At 52.0% G+C, this 27,009-nt stretch overlaps 1 protein-coding gene across 3 annotated transcripts in view; it reads right to left on the bottom strand.

Annotated features, from left to right (window-relative positions):
- The window catches only part of PRKX (protein kinase X-linked), a 49,868-nt gene extending 32,920 nt beyond the window's left edge, over positions 1-16,948 (bottom strand). Inside the window, exons 1-2 of one of the 3 annotated variants that reach the window (XM_029929582.1) lie at positions 16,173-16,946; positions 1,345-1,513 (exon numbers count right to left, since the gene is read on the bottom strand). In XM_029929582.1, coding sequence (XP_029785442.1) covers positions 1,345-1,513; positions 16,173-16,716 — 713 coding nt within the window. In that variant the 5' untranslated portion in view covers positions 16,717-16,946. Of the gene's footprint in view, positions 1-1,344; positions 1,514-7,860; positions 8,589-16,172 lie in introns of those variants that run through there. The other 2 variants (XM_029929584.1, XM_029929583.1) reach the window with 2 other exon arrangements.
- Between the last annotated feature and the right edge of the window lie 10,061 nt (positions 16,949-27,009).

Genomic DNA, 27,009 nt, shown 5'->3' on the forward strand with positions numbered 1-27,009 from the left:
TCTAGCTTCAAGAAAAGCAAGCAGTTAGTAGTGCTAAAGAAAAATTGATTCAGTATCTAGTGGATAGTTGATACCTGTCACAACACAGCATTTTATATACTGTTAAGTGAAACTGCAATACAATCTAAGTTTATTTTGGGAGAAAAAAAATAAAAGTGTGTAAAATATTTTAAAATATGTAAATATATGTAATCGATACTTAAGCAAGTAATTAACATTCTATCATCAGAGCGACCTAAAGTTCTCCCTCAAATCGCCAGAGAGACAGAACCCGAATGGGCAGCCCAGAGTCCCCTTAGCCTCTGGCTACTTTTGTGCCTGTGACTCGAAAGCACGAGATGGTCTGGAAGCCTCCTTATGGGCACAGATCAACGGCATGTCCAGAACAGGAAAGTAAGATCAAAACGAAAAAGAAAACAGTCAACGCAGGAGTTGGTCAGGTGCAGGGGTGTCCAGAGGGGAGACGCCCAGGATGAGGCAGTGCAGGGGGCGGGGCCTGAGAGACGCGGGGGCGTGGCATTGAGGACCCCTTGTTCCGCAGGACAGCGGTTGGTTGGCAGGGTGTGGGAAAGACCGCGAGCAGGAAGGAAACCCAGATGTGCACCCACGAGGAGTGTTTTGGGGATCCTAAGGCTCTGGGGCTGCATTTGAGGGACCTCAGAATTCCCCGAGGACCCGCGGCTGCAAATGCAGGTCACCGGCTGTGAGGTGGACAACACCTAGGAGGGAAGGATGCCCTGCAAGGCGACACCTGCTGGGAAGCCAGGGTCAAAAATGAGAGAAGAGAAGAGGCACCTGGTTCGGGCTGGAGTGGGGGATGGGAAGGGGAAGGAGCAGGAGGAACATGGCGGAAGGGAGAACACGGAGACGGCTGGGGGGCACCCACGTCCACGGATGCCCCATGGAAAGGGAGCCACGTCTGGGCGTCCTATGCTGACCCCTGGGTGCAGAACGGTCTCACCCTCCACTTGCAAAGAGCAAGAGAGGAGAGATATGGATTTGGTCAGTGCTGGGCATGCTCAACTGGACGGGTCTGTGGTGCATCAAAATGCAGATACACGATCGTCCGACACTAGCACCCAAGGAGCAGCCTGCCTGGATGAGGCTGAGCAGGTGACTGAACACCATGTCCAGGAAGCTGACAAAGGGGGCCATGAGGCGGGCAGGGGAACACAGAGTCTGGAAGGGTGTTCTGCCGCGTCCAGGAGGAGAGCCAGGCCCTGGGGCAGGCACCTGTCCCAACAGCACCTTCCTCCCTGGACCCGGCCAGCCTGAGGGTCAGCGGTGACCTCCCTGCCCAGCACCTGGGGTCTCAGGGGGCAGAGGGCAGCAGGAGCGACTCACAGCTTGACCAGGAATGGGTGGCTGACTTCCTTCAGCACCGACTTCTCGTTGTGCACGTGCTGCTCCTGCTTCAGCCGGATGACATCCGGGATGCTCATCACCTTCAGGGCGAAGAAGTGCTTGGCCGTCTTGTCCTTGACCAGCTGCACGCGCCCAAACGTTCCTGTGCCTGGAGGGGGGGGAGGGGACAGTGCACAAGGCTGAGTCAGGACCTTGGGGAGAATCCAGCAGCTTCCACAGCTCACGACCTGAGTATTCTCTCCCCTCCTCCCGCCGTATACGTGGGCGCCTACAAGATGCACAGCATCACCTGCCTCTCAACTGTCCTGGAATTCGGGGGACAGCGCAGGGGACGGAGGACGGCATCGTTTCTGCAGATGCGTCACCCCAGGGCCACACGCACACGCATGCACACGGACAAGAACAGGCAGAACGGAGAACTCTGGTCAAGATGTTTCTTCGTGTTTATTCCTCTTCAGGACTTTCTAAAGACAAAGGTATCAGGCACGCCAAAAAACCTCCTCCACAGCCTAATGCCGACTGAATGTGCTGGGTCTTTATGCTAAAATTTGCTGAGGATTGGAATCTGGGGGAGATACCACTAGGGAATGGGAATATGCACCTACTCAGGTAGCTTATAAAGGAATAGAGCAGAGAACAGGGTCGGATTTCAAAATGGCAACCACTGCTGACATTCAAGGAAATGAAGCCTTCTTTTGTACCCTGGCGGGAACTTCCAAACCCAGATGCCTCCTCCACAGCCCCTTCTAGGTCCTTCTATTCCTGGGATCTAGGTCAACACCCCACCTTGGACCCCTCACCCAGGCTGACAAGCACTTAGTGCAAATATGAGATCAAAGATCCAGGAGAATTTTATCAACAGGCAGAGAAGACCTGAAGGAGAAATCTGGAGAGAAAAATGGAAATCTGTGCATGTGAGCCTCTGGGTCTGGGGCTCAGTGAGGTTATCAATGTTGGTTGTGTTTTCCATCAATGTCTCTCTAAGCAATAGTGTGGAGGAAGGGGTCTTCCCGGGGATGAAGGTCAATGTGAGGGCACTCTGGTTTGAAAAATGGCAATTAATGTTGTACGAGGGAGAAAGAAATTCAAGGCGAGCTTATAAGAAAAGGGATCTTCCCCCGGCCCAGAACCACACAGACACACATTTCCTTTTTCCTCATACAGAGTTTGGAATTACACATAGTGACTCAGCAAAGAGAACAAAATCCCAGTCAAGCAAAATATTTGGTTTTAGCATTTTCTACACGCTAGAATGGCCAGCTGTGAAACAAATATTTTCTCCCAGGGTGGGGGAGGGGCGGGGGAGGGGTGGGGGATGGACAAGGCACAATGAGGAACCTTGCTTTTTAGGTGCAGTTTCCGATCATGAATATTTGATTGTTGGAGAAACAGAAAGCAACCCACAAACACCAAGAAAGGAAAGTGCTGTGTACGAAGAAGGAAAGGAGGCATAATGGTTTTTAAAGTGGATTGACTCATCCGAAGAATTTGGAAGCAAACGACTCTAAGAGGCTAAGTAAGGCAGGGGCGTGTTGGTGAAAGTCTGTGGCATCAAGTCAAAGGCAAGAAGCGTGCGGGGGGGAAGGGCTGTACGGAGGGGGAACTGGCAAAGTTTACGTGTGTTTAGGAGGACACTCATGTTTCCACGGGGTAAGGAGCACACGATCTGGGGCACGGTTTGCCCTTCACGTGATCCGTGAACTTGGGCCAACACATTCAATCCTTTTTGGCTCCTGCTGATCATGTCTCCAACAGGACAGGTAGCCTGGGGAGGAACATAAGAGTCTGGCCGCACGGCTGGTAGATTCCCATCTCAGAAACAAGGCTGCGTGCCTTGACTCTTCTTCCTCTCTGGTACCCTTCTTTCTGCTCATCCTTCTCCATTGCTCCCGAGAATGTCCCTGCTTGTCCCTGGACTGCATTTACTAGATGACATTTTGGCTTCTCAGCCCTTGAGTTGGACCTGCGGCTGGATGGTGTGCGTGCCGACCTACTTCCGTGAAGCTCCCCAGCCAGGACCCAGGTTTTCCCACATCTCTGCTGCCCACGCCTCTCACGCTCGGTCTGAACAGAGTCAATCGTAAACACACAGACTCAGAACGGGGTACTTAAGCATGAGAGCCAAAGTCCATGCGACCCCTTTGGACGTGGGGGGTCCCCGGATGCCACCATCAGATTCCAGGACCACACAGGTCTTGTTCGAGGTGCAAAAAACCAGCACGCTGCAATCTTTAGATTGACAGGCTTCAATGCACAGAACACAGCAACAACGTGAGTGGTCTTGGCTGTAAGTCATCAAGGTCGTGGGAAGAAATGGGCAAACACAGCTTTTCCCATTTGGTGCCGGGAGGCTCACCGACATGCACCGCCAGCTCTCAGCATCTCCCTGAAGGAAGTACAAACGTCCAGGAGCGCCTGGCTGGCTCCCAGTCAGTTGTGCATCTGACTTGGGGTCAGGTCGTGATCTCAGTTGTTAGGTTCAAGCTGTCTGCACAGAGCCCGGGGCCTGCTTCAGATTCTGTGTCTGCCTCTCCCCTGCTCATGTTCTGTCTCTGTCTCTCTCTCAAAAATAAATAAATGTTAATTAAAAAAATACGAAATAAAAAAGAAAGTAGAAAAGTCCACTTTTTAGCTCTGTTACCCATAAGGATGGCCATTGGACCCACCTCTGCCCTGTTATACACACAAGGGAATATTATTCAGTCACAAAAAAGAGAAAGTTCTTATCATAATGTCTTGAGCACTGTGCTCATGGAAATACATCACCCAAAGACAAATAGGGTACGGTCTCACTCATATATGTGGAATCTAAATAACAAAACAAAACAAAACAAAAACAAAAAACAAACAAAAAAACTCCTAGAAGAAAAGTTCAGATTTGTGTTTACAGGATGCAGAGTATGAGATGGTCAAAGGCACAAATTTCCAGCTGTCGGTGACAAAGTCCTGGGGACGCCCAACCGCACAACGCGATGACCACAGTCAACACAGCCATCGGGTATATTTGAACGTTCCTAAGTGAGTAAATCCCAGAAGCTCTCGTAACAAAAAAAAAGAATTTTTGTTAACTACATGAGAAGCTGGGTGTTAACTGGTAAGTGGTAATGATTTCAAAATATATGTTATTTCTCAAGTCCTAACGCTGCACACCTGACCTAATGCAGTGCTGTGAGTAATACCTCAATAAAACTGAAAAATGCTCCACCCCAACAGGGCTTAAATGAAAGAACAGAGACAGAGCACATGACTCAGCATCTCGACCAGGTAATCAGTGAAGTTTCCATCAGTGTAAAGAAAATGAGCTTCACATATGTTCCACTTGATGGTGGTCATCAGTCTATGCATTTGCTGTCAACAAGTCATCCATGCAAACACTTAAAATTTTAAGGTGAATTTTGTTGTGTGTCAATTATACCTCAGGAAGACTGACCCCACCCAAAAAAATTGGGCCGAGACAGGTTTTTTTAAGAAAGCTCCAAGAAACAGAGACGCCATTTGTTTCCACTCCTTATTCCTTGGGGCCTTGAATACAGACATCCGTCAAGCATCGACTGAAAGATAGAAGAGATCACGTGTGGAAAGGATCCCACCACAGGCCACGGGGACTGGGGACAAATCTATTGCTACAGGAGACAGAGAAGAGTAGATGCTTCCACTCCTCCTGTATCCCATCATCCCAGAGTCTCACCAGTATAAAAACTAAATGTGAAGAAGTTTCTGCAAACACGGATGACGCAGACTCTCCACCCCACGTCTGTAATGTCTCAGAATGGAACTCCACCCAGCAAATCAAGTAACCAGAGTCAACACGGGGCATTGGGATGACCAACCAGCACCAGCAATGCCCAGGGGGAAAATGTGACTGCATGTTTCGCGGTGACAAGAACGCTCCAATCAACACATCAATTTCCAAAGCACCAGAGACTGCCCTTTTGTTCTGTGCGTGTTGGAATGGAGTTGTGCAGATCACGGGCTCTGGTTTACATCCCATTGTGATTCATCCCTGGGCACGTGTGAGTTGGATACACGTGCGGTTGAATGAATTATCAGATAAACCAATGGAAGGGCCCACGTCACAGAAGAAATAGAATTCTCTTGCCTACGCCCGCAGAGGTCCTTTGATAAACGTGGGCAAAGTTAGACAAGCCCACCCAGGCTGAGAAGCAGGAATGACGAGAAGGTGACAGCCCAGGGTGGCATGTCAGCAGTAACACCTGTGGCCCTAAACAGCTTCGATTCCACAGCAAACACAACAAGGAATATTTAAAGTCCCTCATGTATTTGCAAAAAAAAAAAAAAAAAATCATTAATACATGCCCAGCAAAGCAAAGAAGGTCTACAATGTGTTAATGGGATCACAGAGAAGCCGGTTCCCAGTTTTACGGCCGTCCTTTGACTATGGAAGGTATTATCCTCGGCGCGAGGGTACCTGACGACTCTCCTGTCCGCTATTTTACAGTCTGAAGTCTTCTGCATCATCAAGAGCCAAACTACTTCCTGTAAGAAATTTTAGGAAACATCGTCTCTACCTGACACCCTCTGTGGCCATCTTCAAGAAGCCTTATCCCCTAAACGCACAGATTCAGGATTTGACCACAAATATTTTGCTCAAAGCATCTGTAAAAAGGTCTCTTGTTCCAAAGGCACCTGCTCATCCTTGGAAGTCCGGTGGTTGTCAGGGTGACTGGGCGAGGTGCTGTCACTCTTTCCTTCCTGCGTAGTTTCTTTTAGGTCACTTTGCTTTTCTTTTGTTAACTTTTGGTTTACTTCTTTTTTTGTTTTGCTTTTTGCACCACACCTCCACTCTACTGCTAAATTCAGTGAAATAACGTCACTGTTTTTTGACAGCAGTGAAAAGAGGCATTTCGTGTCGATTCCTATAAAAGACTCCGAATGATATCCTTGCCGTGTCCCTGGACGTTTTTAAGCCCATGCCACTAACTGCCAGGTCCTTCGCAACAGGTGGCACTTAACCGGACTGACTGTTGGTGATCGCGAAATGAAGAAAACCAAGGGAAATGAAATTCTGTTCCCAGCCGCGATGCACAATCCTGGAGACAGAACTGTGCTCTCTCCGGCCTCTCTTTACACAAAGTTGCCTCATCGATGGGCGCCCTGTGGTGTTTTCTGCCATGAACATACCTCATTCTTACAGAGTTCATCATCAAACAGACACACACGAATCACAAAACACTACAGGTCCGTATGCACATTCAAACCCGGCACAGAATCTCAAATACCTAAGCCTCGACCTCACCGTTGAAATGTTGTGGAAAAGAAAAAGGAAAAGGTAATAACAGATCCCAAGAGGAACGAACAAACCCACAGGCCAGCCCGCACAGCTAACAGTGAAATACGCCACTTGCAATCATATATAAAGAAAAGGTACAGGACCCTAAGATGGGAACCAGGGGGACATAGGAGAGGACACAACAGGGACAAAAACAAAGATGCATTTCACAGTATAATTTTCTTAATTTTTTTAAAATTTGCAAACTACAGAAATGTTTTATGCACGTCATACCAACATGTACGTGAAATGGGTCAATTACGTGAGATCGATGCATTAGTTCCTGCAAAATACAGCGGATCCTTGAAAAGTCCGGGGGGCTAGGGGTGCTGGGCCACCCCCGCCCGTGCAGTTGAAAATCCATGTGCTACTTCTGACTCCCTCAGAACGCATCTACTGATAACCTCTGTTGACTGGAAGCCTTCCAGTAATCGTATGTCTCACGTATTATGTATTATATTGTTACAATAAAGTAAGCTAGAGAAAAGAAAATGTGACTAAGAAAATCCTAAAAAAAAAAAAAAACAACACTTAGAGTACTGTAGTGAATTTACAGTAAATATGAATTTATGACAAATTTATAATAAATATATAGATGGTGTATAAGAGGCCCCCTGCAGTTCAAACCCGTGGTATTCGGGGCGCCTGGGGGCTCAGTCGGTTAAGTGTCCAACTTCCGCTCAGGTCATGATCTCACGGTTCATGGGTTCGAGCCCCGTGTCGGGCTCTGTGCTGACCGCTCGGAGCCTGGAATCTGCGTCGGATTCTGTGTCTCCCTCTCTCTCTGACCCTCCCCTGTTCGCACTTGTCTGTCTCTCAAAAATAGGTAAAAAACATAAAAAAGAATTTTTAAGCCCGTGTTATTCCAGAGTCAACTGTCATCACTATATCACAAAGTAAGTATTTATCCTGGAAAAACCCATTTCCTTTCTTTTTGGCACTTTCCTCTCTTCACGATAATCAGAAAAGATTATGAGCTATAATGTATGAAATTATACATATCTACAGCGTGAAATTCTCCTTGGAAAAACGCAGTTCTGAAAATCAGTGTTGCAGTCAAGTATAGTCACCCTTTGGTTTTATGGGGTCAAAAAGCCCTTAAAGATATGTGCGAATTCCATGATTTAACTTAAGACACAGAACTGGACACTTTGGGTGACTCTCGTGGTCTGTGAATTATCTGCATCTCAATATGCAAAACTTACAGAAAAGCTGTGCTTTGGACAATGTCATGAAGGCTCTTTGTTTCAACGTGGACGATTTCCTTCAAAGATCAGCTGAAAAAAAAACTGGACCAGTTCAGCTCAGCATGGAGCGGGAGGGGGGCCGTTTTGTGACATTGCTCTTCTGGACGGCTTTTCGGTTTTTGAAACAAGTGAACTCCCTCCAACTTTTGCTGAGTCAAGCAAGGTTCAACTTCACTTTGTTCTACGTTGAAAGATAAAAATAGAAGAGACGTTTTGGAACCACAATTCTCCTATTTACAAATGATTTGCTAAATTACCCTGTCCCCTTATCAAAGATACAAAAGAGATAATGAGGCATGAAAAAGGAAACAGGAAGTTCCTGCCCGCCCCCGGCTTCAGCAAACGGCCCACAAGGGAAATGCTTCGAATTCCTGGCTCGCCTCACTGTTCCTAGGAGCCCCGTGTCTGCGGATTTTAATGTCACTCGGGGGAGTCTTGACCAAGATGAACAAAGGTGATCTTCACTCGTTCACGCAGCACGTTGGCCGGGGTGAACGCACAGCTCTGCCCATCCTGGACGGGGTGGGATGTCCGTCCCAGAATGGACAAACAGCACTCTGGATCATGGTTTCTCCGCACCGTCACCGCCTCCGCACTGGTGACCTTTGGGGCTGGGTGACTCTGGGGCCAGGCGTGCTGTGCACCGCAGAGTGTTGAGTAGAGTCTCTGGTCTCCACCCACCATATGCCATGAGCAGTCCTTATAGTCAGTTGTGACAACCAGAGATGTCTGCAGACATCATCAAGGGTCCATGGAGAAACAGAAAACACCACTGGTTGAAAATCACCAATAGTGGTGGATAGATGATACATATACAGACAGACAAGAGATTATTAGATGATAAAGGAGAGACAGATGATGGATGGAGTGAATGGATGGATGCATGGACGGATGGATGGATGGATGGATGTAGGAATGGATGTAGGGAGACACGGGTGGATGGATGAAAGGATGGACAAATAGAGTGAATGCATGAATGGTTAAATGGATGGATGACAGATAGAGTGAATGGAAGGATGGATGGATTGATGGATGGATGAATGATAGATTGATAGATAGTTTGATAGATAGATCAATAGATAGATGATAGAGTAAATGGATAGATGGATGGATGGATACATGGATGGATGAATGGATAAAGATAGATGCATAGATACATAGATACAGTGAATGGATAGATGGATGGATAGGTTGATGGATGAATGGATGGATGGATGTAGGAATGGATGTCGGGAGACATGGATGGATGGATGAAAGGATGGACAGACAGAGTGAATGGATAGATGGATGGATTGATGGATGCATGAATGATAGATCGATAGATCAATAGATCAATAGATAGATAGATAGATGATAGATAGAGTGAATGGATAGATGGATGGATGGATAGGTGGATGGATGAATGGATGGATAGATGTAAAAATGGATGTAGGGAGAGACAGATGGATCAATGGATAGATAGATGAGTGAACATAGGAATGGATAGATAGATGACAGAGAGAGAAATGAGAGAGACTCTCTCACGCTAAGCCAGGGTCTCCTCCTCCTTGGCACAGCAGACATCTAGGCTGCATGTGATGGGCATCCTGAGCACCTTGGCGTGTTGAAAAGCATCATTTTTTTGCGCCCACCAGATGCTTGCACCACAGCTCCTCCAAACCCCAGCTGTAAGAGTCCATAATGCTCAGACATGGCCCAGTGCCCGGTGGGAACAGAACCACCCCCAGGCGGGAACCACTGCGAAAGAGCAGGCACCCCCAGTCGGACTTTCTGCGGGCCAGGAACCTTCTACCTTCTGTGTCCACTATGGAAGGCAGAAACTCACAGGGGCTAATGTTTGAAATGCGGCTACTGACACGGAGTAGCGAGACCCCACCAGTATTGTGTTTCATGTGGCTAGCGGTTCCCCCATTCAACTGCTTAAGTTCTACCATCATGGGCGCCTGGGTGGCCTCCTTGGTTAAGCATCCGAGTCTTCATTTTGGTTCAGTTTATGATCTCATGGTTTGTGGGCTCGAGCCCCCCATCAGGGTCTGCACTGAGAGCGCGGAACCTGCTGTGGATCCTTGCTCGCCCTCTATTTCTGCCCCTCTCCTGCTCTCTCTCCCTCTCTCTCAAAAAATAAACTAAGGAAAAAATTTTTAAGTGTCATTTGGAACCCTCTTTGAGCACAAATGATTTTGCCATCCATGTTATAGATTCAGCCTCGGTCTCTGAACAGAGACTGAGCCAATGCAAGGAGGCTCGACGGGCCATCCACCGAGATTCGTATTTTACATGGGTCAGGCACTGCGCACGACCCTGATGCGGGAATGAACAATATACCGCTGGTTTCTGTGTTCCTAGTTGAGTTGCTCGCGGGCCGCCCAGGTGGACAGCAAGCGCTCACACTCACAGCGACACCAACGTTGAGGAGCTCCTTTGGGTTTCCTGAGCGGGATGAGGTCTGCATGGCTTAGAAAGACAGGTGCCCAGGGGAAGAGGAGGATGGAAGGGGGAGGGGCAGGGGTGGGGGTCAGAAAAGACATTCCCTTTTGAGGAAGTGCACTTTCAGAACGGAAGGCGGAGGGCGGTGCAGACAGGAGGCTGTTTTGTAGGGTGACGGGAAGAATGAGGCAAGAGCTGCGGAGAGATCCGAGATTTCGGAGGACGGAGGAAATGCCATGGGGAGCAGCAAAGGGAGGCATTGTGAAAGCCATCGAGGGAGACTGCACAGTAGGGTGCAGGCATCTGAGCCGTGGGTCAGGGACCCCCACCCCGACCACACACACCCCCCTCACGGCCTCGCCGTCCCTCCCACTGGCATCTCCAGCCACAGGGACATCTGTAAAACAAAACTCCAGCAGACAGAGCCCACAGACTCTTCCCGGTCACCCCCTAGGACTTCCCGCAGCCCTCGGCAGGTGTGCAAGGGTCATCCTGGATTTGGTGGCCCTAAATCCAAAGAGAAGTGTCTTTCTAAGAGACAGAAGGGCAGAGACATGGATGCAAAGAAGCCACGTGAAGACAGAGGCAGACACGCGAGGGACGTGGCCACAAGCCCAGGGACGCCTGGAGCCCCAGAAGCTGGAAGAGGCACGTAGGACCCTCCCATGGAGCCTCAGAAGGGAGCATAGCCCTGCCCCGCCCTGGATCTCAGGGGTCCTGCCTGGATCTCAGACGACCTGCCTAGATCTCAGGGGTCCTGCCTGGAACTCAAGGGTCTTGCCTGGGTCTCAGGGGTCCTGCCTGGGTCTCAGAGATCCTACCTGGATCTCAGGGGTCCTGTCTGGATCTCAGGGGTCCTGCCTGGATCTCAGACGACCTGCCTGGATCTCAGTGGTCCCGCCTGAGTCTCAGTGGTCCTGCCTGGATCTCAGTGGCCCTGTCCCACCTGGATCTCACACTTCTGATCTCCACAATAAATTTGTGTGTTGTGAGCCTCTGCTTTGCAGTGATTTGCTAGGAGACCCACAGGAAGATACTACTGGATGTGGGGGTCACGGACCCCTCAATGGGCACTGCTTTGGAGGCAGGCTCTCCACTGTTCCCTCAAGAGAAAGGTCTAGATTACCACTGTGCGTTTGGGAGCACACAGCTCCAAGGAACCAAAGTCACAAGCATAAACAAGATCACCCTTTGGTTTTTGAGAACTTTCTTCTTTAAATATTTATATTTTCAGCAATTCTATTTAAAGCTGCTTCTCTTTTACGGTCACATCCACTTTCTGCTGATGGGAACAGTATCTTCAACTTCTCTATAAAGGGGGCTCAGCCTAAGACATTTGTCCAACGTCTGCTGTGTTCCTCTTTTTGCTTTAATCAACCTTATCTTGGGTTCCCTGAATTATCTCCCTTTTCTGGGATCACATGTCTTCTCTTATCTTGATGCCTCACACAGCGTAACCTGCTGATAAACATCAGGTCTGTGGTCTCTCCCCATTTCAGAACGAGAAGGATACCAGAGTGGGGGACTCAGAAAGTTTCCATCCGTGAGTGGGGCTGGGGACGGGGTGGGGTGGCTCTCAGAACGACAGCAGTAGGATAACTTTATCTCGGAGCTTCCAGAAGCGCTGTGGTCGGTCTGCAGCTGCGTTCACCCAAATCACACTCAGCAATCGCTACTTCCTTCCTGGCACCTTGATTATAAGCCTTCCAACGCTGACCTTAGAGTTATTTGTATGCGGAGGCTTGAACCCCTATTTTATCGTGTCTCCCAAGTAAGTGTTCCAGTTCGTTGCATACTGGATGTCCTAAAAACCAGTTTCAATAATTAATGCCTCAGGAAAGTCAACTCCAAACCGATGATGCGCTGGGGACATCCCGAGGTCAAAGGAAGCAAGAACAAAATCATAAGATTCAATGCTGAGCAAAGTGACCGCCTCAGTTGGACAGAGTAAGTTTGAAACACAGACATTCAAGACACATTGTCTGGAGACAATGAGGCGCTTCCGGTTCTGAAGGCTCGCTAGACACAGAAAGCACCATGAATCGGTCATTGTTCAGTGCCCACTCAATGTCCTCTTAGACGGGGGCATGGTTGAGAACAGCAGTTCTCAAAGTTCTGAGCTCTGCAGTCTCCAGTACCCAAGAAATAGATCAGGATCGCGATGAACGTTTGTGTGTTGGCTTGTGGGTATCCGTCTCTGGAGAGCGTAACCATATTAGCAAGGTAAACAGAAATGTACAATGCACCAGAGTGAACAAGCCTACTGCTGACGACATCAGCACCCTTCAGGAGGCTTCCAGAAACCACCACCCAGCTCCCAGGCGAGAGAGAGAGAGAGAGAGAACAAGACAAGTGATCTTTTCATGTCATGATGAACGGAGGCATGAGTCCGTGGACTTCCCCGAAACGACCTCAGGGGACCCCCACAGGTCCCCGGACCCCACTTGGAGAACTACTTTGGTCTCAACAGTGAGCTCCCTAGAGCAACCAGTGCATCAGGCATCCAAGTAGCTCCTCCAAGAGGCGTTGAGTGGGGTCTGTTGCATGCGGCACGATTCTGCAAACACAACAAAGTGTGTGTTTAGTATTGGTTAGTTTCTACTCTGCACATGATGCAAACGCTGAGTGTAACGTTGTCCAACGCGCCCTTCCCGCTCTGAGGCAGCACTGGTGTGCAATCAGTAAACAGACTGTGTGTGCAATCCAGGCATTCTGAACATGTCGAGCAAACAGCAAACATTGTGCACCCTGCTGTATGCCAGCCGGACGCAAGATGCCTTCCATGGAAGGTGCTCCGAAGGCTTTCAGCTTCAAGCCCCAAGCTTTCATGGGATGGAGGTATGCTCCCCCCACACCCGTCTCCCTCCACCATTTCCTCCTCCTCCACAGCGACACCCAAGTTCCACTGCAGAACCTTCCTTCCCGAAAGACCAGGCCTTCATGCATCATCTCCCAGGAGGCTCCAGGAAGGAAGGTGCCTGAGGGTCCCAGGGAGAAACCTGAAAAATGTCTGCCCTGGCGTGGCTAGATGGTGGAGACAATCAATGAACCAATTTTCGCCTTCACGTGATGTCCGGGGGAGGCACGTGGGACCCCAACATTAATGAAGAAAACGAGAAAGAGTCCTCTCAGAGACGGGGTCCAAACGGGCAGCCGCACCCCACCCACTGGGGAAGTGACCTCCAACGCCCGCCAAAAACAAGAAGGACAACATCCCATCCCCTCAAGAGTCTTGATAACACGCGCTCAGCCTGTGTTCTCGTGCCCTCACCATGGAGAGCCCGATGCCAGGCTCACACACCCAACACGACGCTCTCCGCACTACGGAGCCACGCCTTGGCCCAACTGTGCAATTGGGAAAACCCCTACCTAGGTGTTTCCCCATCAGCATGGGAGGCTCGTGACAGTGGATCAGTCTTTTCTCAGCTGCAGATAAAGAAGCCTGGACGTCCAAGCCACCTCTGGGGCAGCGCAGGGGACGAGGTGGTGGAATCGGACGCTCTTTTCTCAGGACTCCCCAGGTAGCCGTCCCGTTTCCCCAAAGCTTTAGAAGGACGGTGTTCGCAGGTGCCGGAAAGGATGTCATCCCATCAACCCAGCCGCGCCCACCTGCCTACACTCTGTTCACAGATGTGTGCACACGGCCCCTGCTCCGAGGAATGTGAGAAGGAAAACACCACAGAACGCTCCCCGATTTAATTTAATGAGTCGGTTTTCACCGTTCCGGCAGCTGGGAACCACCACCTGGTGATACGAGAAGGAAGAAATCCAGACCACGGAGCCCCTGTCATGCCTTCCCGCGGATGCTTTACCAAGATCATCCCAAGGTCTGTACCGGGTTCTCGAGTTCATGCCCAGACTGCACTCCATCCGGATGGCTCTGTTACTCAACTCTTCCTTCTTTATTTTAATTTTGTTTAACGTTTATTATTTATTATTGAGAGTGGGGGCAGAGAGGGAGGGAGACGCAGAATCGGAAGCGGCTCCAGGCTCCGAGCTGTCAGCACAGAGCCCGATGTGGGGCTCGAACCCACGAACCGTGAGCCGATGTGGGTGCTCAGCCGACGGAGCCCCCCAGGCGCCCCTGCAAGTTTCCTTCTGAAGGAAGACAAGCCCCCAGAACTCAGAGTTTTGGGGACAGATTTCTGCAGCAGGTGCCTGCGGACTTGTTTTCTTCACACTCGGCTTGGCAGCCTGTGAGCTGCGGAAGCCGCAGGGGGTGACTGATTACGGGGTGGAAGGAAGCCACAGACGTGCCAGCACCAGCTGGAGGCAGACGCTGAGCCCCATAAGAACACACGGCCCCCTTAAAAGGATCCCCAGGCTTCCAACAAACCAGAGTGTGAGCCCCTGACAGGAGGCAGGTGCCTCTGAATCCAGGAAGGGACGGGGAGACAGGACGGATGTGACCGCAAACAGAACAGACCTAAGCATTAGAAGCCAGAAGCAAGAAAAAACAACAGATAGAAAAGGAAAGAGAAACAAAACAAACCAAAGAAATAACAAGACGGATGGTGAAATCCATGAAATTAAACACAGGAAATGGACTGAGGGGGGGGAAAATCGAAGAAAGACGAAGCCAGTTCTTTGAACAGATCAAGAACAATGGACACAGGGGAGTCTGCTCTGAAATTAAGACTGAGCGTTTAAGGATCCAAGAAAGAAAACTTTCCTACAGCCAATCACTTGACAATACACTCAAATACTCAGGGAAGGGGAGCCATTACTGATTTTATTTTTTTAACTTTATTTATTTTGAGTGAGAGAGACAGAGAGAGAGAGCACGAGCAGGGAGGGGCAGACGGACAGGGTGACAGAGTCCCAAGCAGGCTTGGAGCTGTCAGCACAGAGCTCGATGCCAGACTTGAACTCGTGAACCACCAGAGCGTGACCTGAATCAAAATCAAGAGTCAGATGCTTCACCAACGCACCCACCCAGGCGCCCCATTACAGAATTTATTTTTGTACACACACTGCTCACTCTTTAAAGCACAATAATGGGGGCGCCTGGGTGGCTCAGTGGGTTGAGCGTCCGACTTTGGCTCAGGTTATGATTTCACGGTTTGTGCGTTTGAGCCCCGCGTCGGGCTCTGTGCTGACAGCTCGGAGCCCGGAGCCTGCTTCTGAGTCTGACTCTCCCTTGCTCTGCCTCTCCCCCACTCATGCTCTGTCTGTCTCTCTCTCTTTAGAATAAATAAAACATTAAAAAATGTTTTAGGGGTGCCCAGGGGTTGAGTGTCCGACTTTGGCTCAGGTCATGATCTCACAGTCCGTGGGTTCAAGCACCGTGTCGGGCTCTGTGCTGACAGCTTGGAGCCTGGAGCTGCTTTGGATTCTTTGTCTCCCTCTCTCTCTGACCCTCCCCTGCTCATGTGCTGTCTCACTCTCTCTTTAGAATACATAAACCATTAAAAAATGTTTTAAAAAAGCATAAAACGATAAAGGAACCAGCACCTGAAAGAGGAAACCGTAGACAGCGTGCCGTGTCCAGGCCCTGGCGGGGGGACTGATGGCCGCACGCTGCATTTCCTGAGTCTGTACAGTGACTCCCGTGGAGGCCGCCCACAAACGTGAGCTGGCCCACGGCCCCGGCGCACGCCCCCCATGGACTGAGCACGCCCGCCAGGCACGCCTGGGCACACACGCAGGCAGGCTCCCGCCCGCCCTTCCCAGTCAGATCCCAGCAGCCCCAAGGGGCGCAAAGGCCCTCTTTCTCCGGAGCCTGAGCCGTCGCCGGCCACGCCCGGCCCCCATCTGCCCGGCCCTTTGCCGCATGGAGTGCCTCCCAAGACAATGACCCGGCAGGATGAAGTCATCCTCCAGATTAATTGTCAACCACTTACAAAGAACTCTCCAGAGGCTGCCCTCCGAAACTCTTTGCTGAGCTGCCTGGTCAGGAGTCAGTCCAAACGAACTACCTCCACACCATCGCTGTAACTTCCGCACACGAGATCCGCTCAAGACAATGTCGCAGGGGCTGTGACTGGCGGAGGGCAACATGTGCACAGAGGCGGGGACCTCGGGGGACAGTGTCCTTCTCTCCCGGGTGGAGAGGCTGGTGTGAATTTCCGTGCGTCTGGGAAGGTCCAAATTTGCACAAATCGCAGCTCGTAGGACGCCATGCCTAAGGTAGACATCTTTGTCAAACATGGAATTGCCCAGGTGCAGGGTGACCAGGGATGCCTGAGCTGTAGCCTTGGACCCCTGAGCTGAGCCTCCGGGTGGACGGATCGCCCCGACGGGTCCTACGGGAAACTCCCACACGCGGACCCGCTTGGCCCACGGGGCTGGACACTGAGGAATCTCTCTGCTCAGCCTCCTCCAGACAGGAGGGACAGGGAAGGATTTATACCCTGGAATGTGCACCCTGCCCTCAACCACCTCCATCCCCGACACCGGGTGGGGCAAGTCTCTGAGCCCAGGATGGAGAAGTCGCCCGATGACTTCGAATGCATCAGGTGGCTCAGGACCGCGCTTTGTCCTATGCAAATGGAATCCGAATGCTGCCTGGAGGTCTATGGAGGCAGAAGCGTTACCTTTGGGTCCAGCCCACCCAGCGTGGACGTGGAGATCTCTACCCAGAAGCAAGGGAACAGCCTCCCGAAATTAGCTGCTTGGAAGCTTTCATTGGGTCGGCCACGTGATTCTTTCACCAAGTGAACTCGTGAGGACAGAGCCGGCCACATTAACCCAAAAACGTGTCCGTGTGAGCAAAGTAGCCAAAGGGCTCAAGACACCTTGCAAACAATCGTGCGTGTCCTCCTGATCTCCCTCCTCCAGGCTCCAGGATGCCGGGCGCGGACCACAACACAACGCCTTGCGTCTGGGGCCACACGGAAGCTTCTAGAAGAGACGGCGGAGTCATCTCAGCATGGAACAAGGCCATCACGGCGTCTCCCTACTAACAGGAGAACCGGTTCTGCTGGCCCAGCAGCGGGGACGAGGCCCACAGAGGTGGCAATTAGTCCAGGCAGAGGAGGGCACAGATGTGAGACGGTCAATTAACTCAATTAATCCCTTGTCTCCCCAGCCCTGTCTCCTCTCTCTGTCTCACACACACACACACACACACACACACACACACACACACACACACCACTTAGAGCCACATGCATAGCTAATCAGACCTGGCATTTCTGCTCCTAATGGAAGAGCTTTTTATTGTTAATGTGGTTGGTCCATTTATGGAAGACGATGCCGGTGGAGAAGCAGGAAGTTTGGGCTGCAGCGCCCAGCCCCACCTCACCCCATGCCACTCCCCCCCACTCTCTAAAGTGGTGCCACTTAACCGGGTGATGTAGACAGAGTAACGCCTCCACCACAAACAAGCTAGTGCCCAAATCCCCAGAGTGTGTGAATGTTAGTTTACAGGGCAAAGGGGACCCTGGGTTTCAAGGTGCTAAGTAGCTGACTGGTAACAGGGACATGAGGCGCCTGGGTGGCTCAGTCAGTTGAGCATCTGACTTCAGCTCAGCTCATGATCTCACATTTTACGAGTCTGAGCCCCGCATCGGACTCTGTGCTGACAGCTCAGAGCCTGGAGCCTGCTTCAAGTTGTTTCTCTCTCTCTCTCTGCTTCTCCCTTGCTCATGGGTGTGCGCTCTCTCTCTCTCTCTCAAAAATAAATCAACATTAAAACAAAGAAATAGGGAGATGATCGGCGGGGTGGTGGGTGAGTCCTTATAAGTGTGAGAGGGAGTCAGGGGAGGAAGAGCCACAGACTTGGTGGCATGAGATGTGACCCAAGTCTACAGAGCTGGACGATGCATGGAGGCATCAGAAGCCAAAGAAGGCAGGCAGAGTCTAGAGGCTATTAAAAGCAAGGAACTAGACTCCTCTGGAGCCTGCAGAAGGGAACACAGCCCCGCTGACTCTTGATGTGAACCCAGTGACGCTCGCTTTCAGACTCCTAACCTGTACCTCTGTGGGTTTGAAAATCTGCGTGTTGTTTTAAGCTACTAAGGTGTCAGGGCAGCCATGGATGTCTCATGGGGACAGAGCTCCACAGAGCAGTCACCACAGGAGGGTAAACAGACATGACCCTGCAGTGGGCTGCCTAGGGGACCCCACCCTGCACCCCGACTCCCCAGCCCAGGAGCCAGAGCCAGGACGTGTCCGTGCAGGGGCACGGTTGGGGGGGGTAAGGATCTCCGCAGCGCACACAGAAGATTCAAGGTCTGCTGAAAGGAACACGCTCCAAATCCAGACAAGGAACACCACCATCCGTCCCTGCAAGCATGAGCCTGACCTTATTTGGGAAGTGATGCTTATAATGATGGTGGTGGTGGTGATGATGGTGGTGATGATGGCGATAATGGTGGTGGCCATGATGATGACAATGACAATGACAATGGTGATGATGGTGATGATGGTGGTGATGATGATAACCCAGGAGCTACATGTGGCACCTGGGAGCCAGCAATGCCTGTCACCACCAGGTGCCCTCCCCTGCCTTCCCAAGGGGGAGAGAATGCGCACACCCCATGCAGAACTCTGCTACAGGTGCCACCTGAAGGCACAAAGAACCTTTACAGTTGACGGGTTGTGGTGAGACCCACGTCAACAGAAGTCCTGACAGTGACCAACGACCCAAGAGAAAGAAAAGGTTGTGGTGGATGGAGACTCACGACAGAACGGCAGGTCGAGGGGCCGCAGGATGTGTGGGGAGATGATGGTCTTTATTATTTTTTATTAATAGTTTATTGTCAAGTTGGTTTCCATAGAGCACCCCGTGCTCTTCCCCACAAGTGTCCTCCCCCATGACCATCATCCCCCTCCCCCTTCCCTCTTCCGCCCTCAATTTGTTCCTAGCATTTAAGAGTCTCCCATGATTTGCCTCCCTCCCTCTCCCCAACTCTTTGGCCCCCTTTCCCCTTCCCATGGTCCCCTGTTACGTTGGTCTCCTTGCGTCTTCTGTTACGCAAGGATCTTGTTTTCTGCCCTCCGAGCAGCCCCGTCAAATCCACCTGCGCTGATGCTAAACTACTGCATGACGGGGGCCGAGGGGACTGAGATGTCAATGGATGCATTCAAAGTTTCACAGGGGTCAGCGGGCTGAAGTGTGTCCCTCCCCCACAGAAAATGAATGGTTAAATCCCCACCTCCAGGACCTCAGAATGCGGCTGTATTTGGGGATGGGGTCTTAAGAGAAGGGATAAAGGGAAAATGAGGTCCGTAGGTGAGCCCTGACCTGGTAGGACTGGTGTCCCGATAAGAAGAGAAGATTAGGACACAGACAGACACAGAGGGAAGGCCACATAAGGACAGAGAGAAGACACAATCTACACGCCCAAGAGAGAGAGGCCTCAGGACAAACCAGGCCTGTCCACACCGGCATCTTGGACGTCCAGCCGCCAGGACTGTGAGGTAATAAATGTCTGTTGTTGAAGCCACCTGTCTGCGTTACTGTGTCTCTAAGCAAACTCAAAGAACAGGATTAAAAAAACTGTAGTCTATCTGTTCTGTGAAATACTACCTGGTCATAAACAAGAATAAAGTACTAAGATAACACTAACTCTACGTACAAAACTCAAAAACACATGTCAATGAAAGAAACAAATTTAAAAAGGCCCCATACTGTGTGACACCATTTATAGGCAATGTCCAGAACAGGCAAATCCATAAAGACAGAAAGGAGACTGGTGGCTACCAAGGACAGGGGGAAGGCGGACACAGAGCGAGAGCTTAATGGATGTATGTAAGGTGTCCTTTTGGGGGGATGGAAGTGTTTAAGAACAAGACAGAAGGGAGGGTTGTGAATGCGCTGAATGCTCCCGAGTTGTTCACCGTAAAATAATTCTGTTGTTACGTGCATTTCAATTAAAATAAGGCTCCTGAGTGTCAGAAGTGATGATGGTAACAGGGGTAATGACAAAGATGGTAGGAAGTGGGAGGACAGAGCGGGGGTTGAAGGGAGGGTGGTGATGGTCATGATGGTGATGATGACGGTGTGGGTGACGGTGACAACGGTGATGGTGGTGGAGATGAAGGTGTTGGTGGCAGTGATGATGTTGATTGTTGGGGCCCAGGAGGCAAAAAATACCCTCAAACAATATTTGGCCTCTTGGGCCGCACATGTGGCTTCTGTTCACCCTATGATTTTCTCACGGCTTTGCAAAGAGGCATATCCTTTTAGGCTTTGAATCCACTTGGGTCCGTCAGGGACCTTCCCTTCCTTTATTTTCTGGCTCTCTGTCTGCTGTTGGGAGGGAACGTAATCCTCTGCCAAAAGATTTGTTTACAGAAGGATGAGCATCTTACCCTTGAATAACTGATGAAGGGCCTTAAGGAACGTATATCTCCTCATAGAATTCTTCAGGCTCATCTTCCGCTTGGAGCCAGACTATTATTAGGGGACTCCTCTCTTGTAATGACTTGATTGTATTTACTACTGTCCTGATAAGGATGACCCTTTTCCAGGGCATGTCTTTACTTCAGGACCTTGAACTATGTAACCATTAAAGAAACGATGTGATCACCCCTGGTGTATAAGACTCGGATAGCTTAATAAGGTGTGGCCTTACCACCATCCACGTTGTCTGTCTTGTCCGTCTTCTTTCCTAGAGATACTGCGCCGACACCAACCCCCTACGAGGGACCTTTCGACTGGGGTGTTGATGATGGCCATCATGACAGGCTTGGGAGTGGTGGTCATGATGATGATGTTGGTGGTCATGATGGTCATATTGGTCGTAGGGTTGGGCGTGGTGGTCATGATGATGGTGATGTGTAAGGCTGAACCTAACAGACTCCATGGACAGAGGTCCCCCTCTTAACTAGAAGGTCTAAGGTTCAGTTTCTCCGGAACCATTAGGCGGTTACACATTTCCCAAGGCAGGAGAGACCACTTTGCAATATCCAAACAGGAAAGGCCAGCTACCTCTCCCCACATTCCTAAAGGTGAGGTCTACAGATAGAAATTGTAGATAGGACCCTGTTACCTAATGTTAAAGTTAACCCGATAGTCACCAAACAAGACCCTGAACTCGCTCTGTAATTGGTTAATTTCAAAGATACCCTACATGTTGTGATTGGGTCCCGCCAAAAGTAACAAACGCTCTGAACAATGTGTATGGTTAAAGTTGCTGCCAATGCTGTTATACAGTAATGATTGAATGTCACCATTTCCTGCAACTCCCCCTTCCTAAACCCCATAAAAACCCTACTCAGCCCTTGTTCGGGGCTCTCAGCACGGATCCACCGCGTTGGTGAAGGCTGTGAGACCGAACTTCGGCCCGGCGAGCCTAAACCGTAATAAAACTGCCCTTTGCTTTTGCACGTGTGACTCGGCCTCCCTGGTGGTCTCTGGTTTTTGGGGGTGATATTAAAATCTTGGGCATTACAATGGAGATGAACGTGATGGTTAAGATGATAAATACACTAGAGAAGGTAGAATGTAAGCAGGCATCAGAGACAAACATTGACGGAGAAGCGGAGGTGACGGTGACGCAGATAATGAGGAAGTGGTCATCTCTGTCTCAATCACTGATCTATCCATAGTCCACCTGTGCTAAGAGGCAGCACCAGCTTTCCACTTATTTAACCCAAAACCTCGGAGCTGGAGTTACCCATGCCCCCTCTCTACGTCATAGTTATAGATGGAATGTGTGCGTTTCCTCACATCATGTCTTGAAGACCTAAATCGTGTATTTGGGGACAAAGCTTCTAAGGAAGTCATAAGGTGAACTGAGGTCCCAATGGTGAGGTCCTCGCCCAACAGAACCCCTCACATGTTTCGCTGTAGGAAGACACACGAGACAACGCACCCTGTCCCCACCCCTGCCCGTTCTGCTTGCACACAAAGCCCACGTGAGAACACGGTACAAGACGACCATCTGCAAGACAGGACGGAGAGTCTGTCCAGAAACCCAGGCGGCCGGCGTCCCCACCTCAGCCCTCCAGGCTGCAGGACTGCTGGAAACAAATGTCCACGGTGGTAGCCAGTCGGCGGCATTTTCTCCCAGCAGCACATCCTCTGGGTTACACCCTGCACGAGTCCCAGAACTCGACCACCCTGTACGATGTCCGCTCTTCCAAACACCACCATCCACCGCTTCCTCATGGGCTCAAGAACCTATGAACCCACAGGGGAGGCTGTCACAGCTCAAGATCCTGCAGCACTCCCCCGTGGCTGCACCCCTCAAGCCCTGCTCTGCGCCCTCACGGCTCTGCGTGCAGCGCCCCACACGGCCACAGCGACCTCCAAGAGCTTCCGGAACACGTGCACTGGGCTTGCAGGTTGCCCTGGGCTTCCAGAGAACATTCCGGAGCAGCAGCATCGCTGGGGACTGGTGAGCAATGCAGAGTCGCAGGCTCCGCCTCCAAGGAGGGGAGTTGGAAAAAGCTCTAGGTTGCGGCGGCCGTCTGTGGTTACACAGCCCTGCAGGGGATGCCGACGTGCTCAAGGGAGAGGGCAGTGCCCTGCCCCACACCCTGCGTCCAACCTCCAACCAGTGCACCTGCGTTACCCGGCATTTCCCTCTTCTTCCCAGCAAGAAAGGGCACGCAGGGAGCTCCAGACCACAGAAGGCAAAGCGGACTCTTCGAACTGGTAAAGGTCATCTTACCACTGTGGCCATCTGATAAAACTTTGGGGGAAATACAGACAGGACCCGTGGGGTCACTTCCCAGAGGCTGAACGTGGTTTTCAAGGAACTGGTAACCCAGGGCTCTCCCAGAAAGAACCCTGCGGGTAGGAGGCTCCACCATGGGGGACCCACGTCACTGGGTTGCCTCCAGCCGTCCCTTCCAGGGACAAAGCTGGCTTCCAGCGTGTGCCGAACCCTGCAGGAACTCACCCAAGGAAGCAGGGCCCAGACCCACACTTCGTGGGTTCGAGCCCCGTGTCGGGCTCTGTGCTGACAGCTGGGAGCCTGGAGCTGCTTCGGATTCTGTGTGCCCCTCTCTGCCCCTCCCTGCTCATGTCCTGTCTCTCTCTATCTATCAAAAATGAATAAACACTAAAAAAAAGTTTTTTTAATTGGGTGCATTAGGGCTGCCACCATGTGGCGGCTTAAAACAGCAGGATTTCATCCTTCCCCGGCTCTGGAGACAAGAAATCTGAGATCCACGTGGGGCAAGGCCACTGAGATCCAGGCAGGACCCCTGAGACCAGGGCAGGACCCCTAAGATCAAGGCAGGACCCCTGAGACCCAGGCAGAACGACTGAGATCCAGGCAGGACTCCTGAGATCCAGGCAGGACCCCTGAGATCCAGGCAGGACCCCTGAGATCCAGGCAGAACCACTGAGACCCAGGCAGGACTCCTGAAATCCAGGCAGGACCCCTGAGACCCAGGCAGGACCCCTGAGATCCAGGCAGGACCCCTGAGATCCAGGCAGGACCTCTGAGATCCAGGCAGGACCCCTGAGATCCAGGCAGGACCCCTGAGACCCAGGCAGGACCCCTGAGATCCAGGCAGGACCTCTGAGACCCAGGCAGGGCAGGGCCGTGCTCCCTCCAGAGGCTCCAGGGGAGGGTTCTTCCTGTGTCTTCCAGCTTCTGAACTTCTGTGTCCCTGGGCTTGTGGCTGTGTCCCGTCTCTGCCTCCGTCTTCACATGGCCTCTCCTCTGTGTCTCTCTTCTACTGTCTGTTCCAAAAACACTGTCCTTGGATTTACAGTCACCTCACACAACAGACGTCATCATCATACTTAACAAATCACATCTGCAAAAACCCTCATTGCAAATAAGGTCGCGTCCGAGGTTCTGAGGGACGGGAACTCTGGGGGGAAAAGGGGTTCTGCATCCTCTCCCCACCCCCTTCTGGGGCCTTGGGGGTTGTGGGCCTGTCTGCCCATCATGGTCTTGCTCACGCCACACATTTCTTACTCCTGCCTTGACCTCGTCCGGTCTTTGCCGTCTCCTATTTTCCTTCCACGGGTCCATTATTGTCTGACCTCCTGAGCGGGGAAATTTGGGGTCTTGGGCTCATTTTCTGGCCCTGTGAGACCTCGAGCCTCGGAAATGGCCAAGTGAGAAGGAAGTGTTTGTAGAATGAATAACACGGAATCAGCAAATGCAAGGAGGCAGGGAGCTCCTGGTCACCGGGTGCTGTGGGTGGGGGTGAGGAATGACCTGCTTATGTGTTCAGGGTCTCCTTTGGGGCCACGAGAGTGTCTTGGAGCCAGACGGGCGTGGCTCTTGCACAACTTTTTGATGCACAAAATGCACAAGGACGGCTCACTTAAAAACGGTTCATGTTATGACCCACGAATATCATCTCCGAGTCTCAGACATGAGAAAGAACATTGAGTCGTGTCCTTGGTTCCGAATCTAGTCCTTCCGGACGTGTGCTGGTCTGTCGGCTCAGAGCCCAGGTCGGAGGGGGCGAAATTCGGGCCAACGTGGGGGACCCATGCGTGTGACGGAGAAAACCCTACTTTGCGATTACAACTACTTTAGTCAGAACCGGCCATGATTAATTATTCATTAAGAAGGGTCTCCTAGGTCTTCATGAATCAGGGGCGCCTGGGGGGCTCAGTCGGTTGAGCGTCCGACTTCGACTCAGCTCATGATCTCGTGGTTCCTGGGTTCAAGCCCTGCGTTGGGCGCTGTCCAAACAGCTCAGAGCCTGGAGCTGCTTCCGATTCTCTCTCTCCTCTCTCTCTCTCTCTCTCTCTGCTCCTCCCCTGCTCATGCTCTGTCTCTGTCTCTCAAAAATGAATAAACATTTAAAAACTTTAAAAAAAAACAAATGAAAACCAAACATCTATGAGGAAAAGGGTCTGACCATCTTGGCTGGTAAGTGTTTGAAAACAGACTTTCTCAAGTTTTTTTAACGTTTTTTTAACATAAATGTCTGAGGTGAGGAGGGTTTGGGGGCGTGTGGGGGGCGGGACTTGCGGCGCGCATGTGGCCTGGGGCCCTGGGGGCGGGTCCAGAGTGTCCACCTGCAGCCCTCGGACCCATGGGACCTGCCGGAGGGGCCTGGGACGGACACACGCATGGCTGAGGCACAGGACGGGGCGGCCGGGGTCCCCCGAGGCTGAGTACACACACACACACACACACACACACACACACACACACACACACACAGAATTGTCTGTCTCCCATGTACTGTTTCTCCCAGACGGGTGTTTCTGTGTTTTAGATACACACAGACAGACACACACACACAAACATACACACACACCCAGGTCTCTCTGTGTCTTTCTCTCTGACACACACACGCACCTGCATCTCTCTGTCTCTGTCTCTCTCTGTCTCCCTCACGAACACACAGACACACACCCTTGGGCCCCTGACCCCCCCGTACCCCAACAACTGAATGCGTGCCCCCAGCCCTCCGTCCACACCCCGGAGCGCACAGGAAGTTATCCCGGAGGAAGGAGCATCCTCTCCAGTACAAGACAAACACCACTGGAGGGAGGCAGTCTCCACCCACGCGCGCCCCTCTCCATCCCCAAAGGCGGTGGTGACATCCTATTTTTAAGCACGAAATGACCGGCCGGGCACCCTGTGCCCACTTGGCAGCGCCCACGGGCCCCGCGTGACTGCAGACAGCAGGAGAGATCAGGGCCTCAGCCCACCAGCCCGCCCACGCCCTGCCCGGATCCTGGCCTGTGGCCCGGGCACCTCTGACAATAGACCCAAGCCTGTGCCCAAAAGGAAGACAATCGGCGGCTCTGCGTGCCAAGGCACGGCGGGTCCCTCAGCAACTTTCCATTATTCACTTGCGTTTCCACACGCTCCGGGGCCACCGCGGCTGACCTGCTTTCCAGGCCCACCGGGATGCCCTGCAAAGTATCAGCGGGCTTCTGGGAGGGAGGGAGGAGACGGGCACGGACAGACAGAAGGAAGCGGGAAACACAGAGGGGAGCACAGAGAGGTAGAGCAGGTGCGTCCCAGGCCCCCCTCGCCAAGTCAGGTTTCCTGCAGACCCCTCCTCACAGCCTCACTGTCCGAGGGAAGACCCGGGAGAATACGAGAAGCCCTGCACCGTGCACTAGGGCTCTGGCTGTGCCGGGCGCTGTGATTAAAGCCTAGGCCATGACTTTGAGCTGACGCTTCCTGATTCCCCGCCTAGCTTCCTCGTTTCCAAAACAGGCGCAGGGGACCCAGGAAAGTCCCCGTCCCCTTCCCCATTCACTTTCGGACAAACCACACGTCGTGCAAACGCTGTCGGCAGCAAAGATGTGCTAGCAAGCCCCGGCAGGTGGTGCCCCCAACGTGAACCCAGCGCCGCCGCGGGCTCGGGGTGTCCAGACCCCACTCAGGGCGGCCCCAGAACGAGCGCCTCTCGGATCCGCGCGTCCAGAGAACTCCCTGCAAACTGCATGCAACTCAAACGCAGGGCAAAAGCCAATCAGGGTGCGCTACGGAACCCCAAGTTTCAGGCGCTCAACATGTCAGGGGACCTTGGAGGAGCGATCTTCGCCTCCCCCGCGCGCCGCGGGACCCTTGTCTCCGCCAAGTGGGGTCCCCCGGGAAGCATCCTCCGTCGAGCGAGGACCCAACGCGAGGGGACCCCCCCCCAGGAAGTTTTGTGACGTCGGGAGGCACGGACCCCCGGGTCACTGGGGGAGTGCAGGGGTTCTTTCCACCCGACAGGATTTCTGGAGCGACTGGGCAGGCTCGCGGGAGCTGCAGGGGGTGCGCTCCGGGTCTCGGGGCGCCAGGGGTCTGCAGGGGGACCCGCTCCGGGTCTCGGGGGGCCCGTGGGGTGCAGGGGCGCCCG

Source organism: Suricata suricatta, chromosome X, assembly GCF_006229205.1.
Source record: "Suricata suricatta isolate VVHF042 chromosome X, meerkat_22Aug2017_6uvM2_HiC, whole genome shotgun sequence".
NCBI lineage: Eukaryota > Metazoa > Chordata > Mammalia > Carnivora > Herpestidae > Suricata > Suricata suricatta.